The sequence below is a fragment of the Mustela nivalis genome (assembly GCF_964662115.1).
Source record: "Mustela nivalis genome assembly, chromosome: 16".
In the NCBI taxonomy this organism is placed as follows: domain Eukaryota; kingdom Metazoa; phylum Chordata; class Mammalia; order Carnivora; family Mustelidae; genus Mustela; species Mustela nivalis.
In genome coordinates this window covers 68,780,954-68,786,858 of record NC_139035.1, presented here as the reverse complement: position 1 = coordinate 68,786,858, position 5,905 = coordinate 68,780,954, and the positions used below count along the sequence as shown (strand labels likewise).

Genomic DNA, 5,905 nt, shown 5'->3' with positions numbered 1-5,905 from the left:
GGTATGAACTCAGCTTTACTGAGGATCAGGAATAGGGAGCTAAGGCCCTCAGCAGGTTATAGTTTCAGGGATGGGGTCTGTCTCAAGGTGTCCCCTCCCTTGGGCACCCCTCCCTGGCCAACAGCCATACCCTAGTCAGACCTCAAACACCCCAATCCTATTAGCTCTGCTCTCTGGGCTCCCACACCCAAGCCCACAAGTCTGCCCCACCCCTGCTCCCCAACCCTCCTCCTCAGAACAGCCTTGCCGAGGCCTGAGCACCAACCCTAGGGAATCTGGGGCTGCCCTGGCGTTCTCCTTGACAGCCCAGGGGAGTTGCTGCTTCAAAGGCCTCAGAGAGAGAAAGACAGACACCCCACAGCCTCCTGGACCTTGTCCTCAGAAGGACCCCCCTCCGTGCTTCCACTAGGCTGACTCACTCGCAGCCTCTCGTGCCCTACAGCTCAAAAGCCCCACAAAAGTTGGAGAGGAGTGAGGACTCTGCCCCCCACCCCCCACAAGCCCAAGAGTCGAGAGGCAATCTGGGGACACCAGTTCTTTATTAGGCGTGAAGTGGACCCTCCGGGGTCAGGACCTCATCCATGTGCAGCCAACAGGGGGAGGCGGAGCTCTGGGGCTTTTCAGCTGGGACCCTGGGGAGGTCCCCACCCGCCTCTAGCCCCCTGGGTCAGCCCGGCCTGGGCCTCGTGTCAGGCGCCTGTGGGAGCGGAGCCTACTGGGGGCAGGGGGGCTCGGGGGGACAGTCCTTGAAGTAGTCGTGGCAGTAGGTGCACAGGCAGGCCAGGGCGCGCACGAACTCCCCGAAGTCCACCTCCTGGTCCTTGTTGGTGTCCAGGACGCTCATGAACTGATGGTAGTCACACTCCCGCAGCTCCGTCTGCGGGGGGGGGGGGGGGAGCGTCAGGCTGAGGCAGGGGTGCATGCCCAACCCACCTTCCCCTCCTGGCCGGCCTCCCTGCCTCCCACGGCCCTGGGGGACAAGCCCTAGCCTCCAGCTCTGCCGTCTGCCCGCGTCCGCACCCCGCAACCGCCCTTCTCAGGTCCCACCGCTCGCTGCGTGCGGGGTGCTGCCCAGTGCGCCCTCGCGTCCTCCCACCGCCTGCCAGGCAGCAGGTGTGGCCATGCTCTGTCTCCTCACAGCCGGGGCCCTGGGACCCCTGCCGCATCCGCTCGCCCCCTCACAGCCTCACCCCTGCCCCACTTGCTCCGAGACGGTCCCCAGGGCTCTCTCCGCAGTCCAGGCAGTGCCTCCCACACACTGGCCCCCCAGGAGCTCACCGGGGTCCAGGTGGGCAGCTCCTTCTGCAGCAGCTCCTTGAGCTCCCCCTGGCAGAGCCTGTGCTTGTTCCCGCCACGCCCCGAATACTCCTGGAAGGTACACACGATGGCAGCCACCGCCTGTTCCAGAGGCCTGGCCATCCTCCCTGTCAGAGGACACGGAGGTGAGATGCAGCCGGAGGCCCAGCCATGCCTAAGACAGGGACCGCTCCCACACACCCCTGCTGCTTCCCTCCTCCGAGCAGACCGGCCCTGACCACTCCAGCCTCTTCTAATTTCTCTCCCTATGACCCCAATGTCATTTTCCGGGACAGAAGTCTTCTTTCCCTACCATCAGGGCAAACTCCTCAGAGAGCATCCCACCCCCCCAACTGCACCCCCACACTGGGGATCCTTGAGGACTCCCTGGCTGTCTCCCTTCTCTCGGCCCTGACACCCAGGAAGGGTTTAGGCCCACGGTGCCCCACCAGGAGATAAAGCCTCCAGACCCACAGGAAATTGCCCAAGGAGATACTTGCCCCATGCTCCCCCCCCTCCTCAGGCCCTTGGAGGAGCTGGGCTTCTCAGGGAGGGGTCCAGTCTGAGAGCAACCCCAGCACCTCACCACCACCCTCACTCATCCCTGCTTCCCTGAACTCTGCCTGGGACCCCCTGTGCATCAGGCCAGCCACACAACCTCAGATGAGCCCCTGACACTGGGGTGCTGGGGCCCTACCTGTAAACTGGGCTTCATTCCACCTCTCAGGCCTGCTCAGGGACCCAAACCGGCAGTCCACAGAGGGAGCCAGCTCAGAGGTTCGCGGGTCAGTGATTTGCCCCACCTGAAGCTGTCTCCCTGCCCCCTGGGGTCTTGAGCCAGAAGGTTTTGCACAGGAATACCCCTTTTCTCAGAAGGGCAGGCTTTCCTGGAAGTGCCCACCTCCCCCAACCCTACCACCTCTGGGAGGATGCCTCCAGCCTGGGGACCCCTGAAGCAGCTGGGAAGGCCCTGCTAATCCCTGGTGAACCTAGGGCCTTGCTCCCCCAGGGGACAGGAGTGTGCCGCAAGGAGCCCGGGCTGCGAGGGGCTCTCCCAGGTGCCCCTCTGCTGGGCCATACGGAACAGAATGCCCCCGCCGGCAGAGCTGGGGCAACACTCGGCCAACGGTCTCTGTGACAGCCCAGCGGTGGAGCTGGGAGTCTGTGCTACCCGCAGAGGAAAGGGCCACATGCACAGGGACTAGGGAACCTCATTGGTGCTCGGCGGCCTGGCTGCCGGCCTGGCTGGCACCACCCCAGGGGGCTTTTTCAGAAGTTGGGTGCCTGGAGCCTGAAGGAAACCCTCTGGTGAGACCCCCACCCCTGCCAGACCTCCACACTGCACACCCTTAACCCAAACTTCCAGACAGCCCTTCACTGTAACCGAGGACCACTGAGCCCACCATAGCTGACTTCCGGCACCTGGCCAGTACCTGCAGTGCTCGTCCCTCTGCCCCCAGGCCCGGCTCCCAATCCAGGGCAGAACCCAAGCAGCTGGCACTCACCACGAGTGATGGTTTCAGCTGTAGGAGGCTAGAGACAGGGCGTCCCTATTTGTAGTCCCCCAGCGAAGGAAGGGGGCAATTATGAGGGCCCAAGTAGGTCAAGCTGAGGGTGTCCCCAGGGGCTCCCCTGCCTCCTTCCCTGGCGGCCCTCATTATGGTCCCCTAGGGCCACCCACCCATGCATACATCAAAGGGCCATTTGGGGCCACAGACACAACCCCCTTATTGCCCACCCCCAGAGCTGGGAACAGGGCCCAACACACCCGCTTCCCCTTCTAGCCTCTGTCGGAGGAGGAGACGGGCTAATCCATCCCATCCAGCTCCCTTCTTCACTCTAGAAGCACACATAGCTTCGCCCCCAGAGAATCCCTGTGCCAGAGGGGCTCCTGGAGAGTGTCGGCTCAGCCCCATTTGCAAGAGAGAACACGGAGGCCTGAGACAGCCTCCCTGCATGACCAGGCCAGTGGTTCTTTGTCACTTTGGGCTGTGGCCTGCTCTCTCCCCTGAGGAGACCATCTGCACAGTGTCTAGAAGGCTAAGAGGAAGGCAAGCTGCTCCCAGGGGCCCTTCCCAGTCAGGCTGACCTCTCTGTGGCCCACGGCCCACGGCCCTAAGCGCTGTGAGTGGGCTCAGACCCTGCAGGCTCCCCTGCCAGCCCCCAGGTCTGTTCCTTGAGGTCTGATGGGATGGGGCCTGGGTCTCCTCTGGCTCTCAGCCGGAGTATGTAGCCCTTTGGGGTCCCAGCATTATGGAGGCTGTCCCCCTTGTCTCCCCTCCTCAATGAGCCCTGGGCTGCAGCTCCCATCTCCCTAACTCCACAGACACCCTGGCTCGGCTCATCCAGTGCTCTCAGGATGTGAGGGGCCCTGGAGCGCGGCTCAGCTCCTGGAGTTGGTTTCACTTAGATTGTGGTCTTCTCACTCCTTACTGCCCTATGAGCTCCTCATTGCTTTGAAACATGCTTTTCAGTTCTGTCCAGCACTTGTTTTTAGTGGGAACAGGCCCTCTGTATCACTATGACTCTAGTCTGTCTCTCATGCCCCCTTCCCCATTTCAGAGCAGGAGAACCTAAGACCCAGGAGAGTGTGTGGGAAACGGATGGGGAGGTCAGTGCCCAGGCCTCAGAGGAAGCCTCTTGCTGGTGGAGGCAGCCGGAGAGCTCAGGCTGCCCTGACCCCAGCCCTTTCTCTGCACCCAGACTTTGTCCTGCATCATCTCCATGGGGACTCAGCCCCTGCGGGGGAGGGGAATGAGCAGGGGTGGGTAGGGAAGGGAGAACCGTGATTAGCCCTGTTTTATAGGCAAGGTTACAAGAAGGAGGGGACAGAAGGGGCCCCAGCAGTTGCCTCCCTTCTAGGCCAAACACCTGTCCCTGTGACCACACAGTTCTGCTCCTAGCCTCCCCCCAACCCCCGGCCACAGGTCACCCCACCCTCCCGCCTTCCCTTCCCTCAAGGTCTGTGATTAGGGGTAATAATGGTGACCACTTCCGAGGAAGGCTGTGGGCTTGGAGGGGTTAATACATATAAAGCTCACAGACAGACGACGTCGGGCCCACAGTAAGGGCACACATGTCTGCTGAGAGGCAGGTCCCTGTCCGGGGTCGCTCAACAAACAAGTGGCCACCCGAGAGCCATTTGTCGTTCCTATCTTCATTTTTCTTTGAAGGATCTTATGAATTTATTTGACAGAGGGAGAAAGAGGGAGCACAAGCAGGGGGAGAAGCAGGCTGGAGAGGGAGAAGCAGCGTTCCCGCTGAGCAGGGAGCCTGATGCAGGACTCGATCCCAGGACCCCAAGATCATGACCTGAGCCAAAGGCGGCTGCTGTACTGACAGAGCCCCCCAGGCACCTCACGTGTCATTTAAAGGCACCTGTCCAAGGCACTGTGGGCACAGTCGTAAGTAAAACACCCCAGGCCGGGCTCTGCACAGACTGACAACCTAGTGGGGGACACAGTGGTGACAAGTGGGAGAATGCCAGGCCAGCGGCAGGCCAGCAAGAGCCATAGTGCACGGCCAAGGGAAGGAGGCTGGTGGCCGGCGGGCGCTGCATGTGCCTGTGTGGTCTCAGAGGCCCCAGCATCCCTCCGTTCGGAAGGGGGCTGCCCTCTGCCTGCTGCGGGGCAGGGGCAGGAGCTCGCCCAGGACAGACGGCACTTTGGGGTGGGAGGGCCCCTGTGGAAAGAGCCCTTCACTGGAGGTCCCCGCCGGCCCCACCACCCTCTTGCCACCCGACCTCGGACTTGCCCTTCGCCTGGTTTGGGCCTTCATTTCCTCGCTCCAGAGTGGGTCAGAACCCCCGTGGGAAGGGGCTCTGCGCCCCTCACTGTTCCGGCCCCCTGAGAGCCCTCGTGAAGGCCGGAGGGGCAGTAGGAGGAGGGACAAGGCCCTCCTCACCCAGTCATTTCCTGCGGCCCCTGAGCCCCTCCCGCAGTGCTCCCAGAGACCACCGTCCGAGGCCCAAGGGGGGCCACCACCTCCTTTCCCACGCCCGCTGTCCTCCGTGTCCCTTGCTTCCATACCCGCAGGCTCTCCCCCTCGCTGCCCAGCTGCCAGCGCCGCAGCCAGCCGCCGAGGTAGGCAGCCCACCTGGAAGGTGAGGGTCTCTCCCTGGCCTGTGGGTGCCAGCGTGGGAGCGGACGGATCTGCTTGGCCGGACTCCCTGCAGCACTGACTTCCCTTTGCTTCCCACCCCCACCTCCTTTCTGCCCCTCCTCTCTGCCGCCCCCCCCCTTGTCACCCCCAGGGCTTTGAAAGGCTCCTGGGAAGCTGTGTTGCCCTCTGAAGGTCAGCATGGGGCTCTGCACCTCAGGGAGAAACAAGCGTGTCCTAGAACACCGCCACATTCCTGTGCTTGCTCCGAAAGGACCTGAGCCCACGGGTCAGGGAGAGCACCCCCAATCCCACAGCCCCATGGGGCTGGCGAACTGCTGTCAGACGGACCCACCTTCTGTCTCACCATCTAAGCCCCATAAGGGGAGGTGATGAGGGGGGATTTGATTACTGGGGCTGGAGCCACGGAGGCCTTTGCTGGGAAGAGGGTCTGAACTACGCCTGTGGAGCGTAGAATACTACCTCTTTTGACAGCCAAGCCAGTTGTGCC

General features: G+C 62.6%; 1 protein-coding gene across 2 annotated transcripts; it reads right to left on the bottom strand.

Annotated features, from left to right (window-relative positions):
- Positions 1 to 522: 522 nt before the first annotated feature.
- Positions 523 to 5,475, bottom strand: S100A3 (S100 calcium binding protein A3). 2 transcript variants are annotated; one of them, XM_082703770.1, is made up of 3 exons: positions 5,392 to 5,475; positions 1,279 to 1,424; positions 523 to 877 (listed from the first exon to the last, which is right to left on the bottom strand). In XM_082703770.1, exons 2-3 carry the CDS (start codon positions 1,417 to 1,419, stop codon positions 713 to 715), a joined length of 306 nt encoding a protein of 101 aa, XP_082559896.1. In that variant the 5' UTR covers positions 1,420 to 1,424; positions 5,392 to 5,475; the 3' UTR covers positions 523 to 712. The 2 variants fall into 2 exon arrangements, with proteins under 2 accessions (XP_082559896.1, XP_082559895.1); XM_082703769.1 differs by having other exon boundaries at positions 5,325 to 5,408.
- Between the last annotated feature and the right edge of the window lie 430 nt (positions 5,476 to 5,905).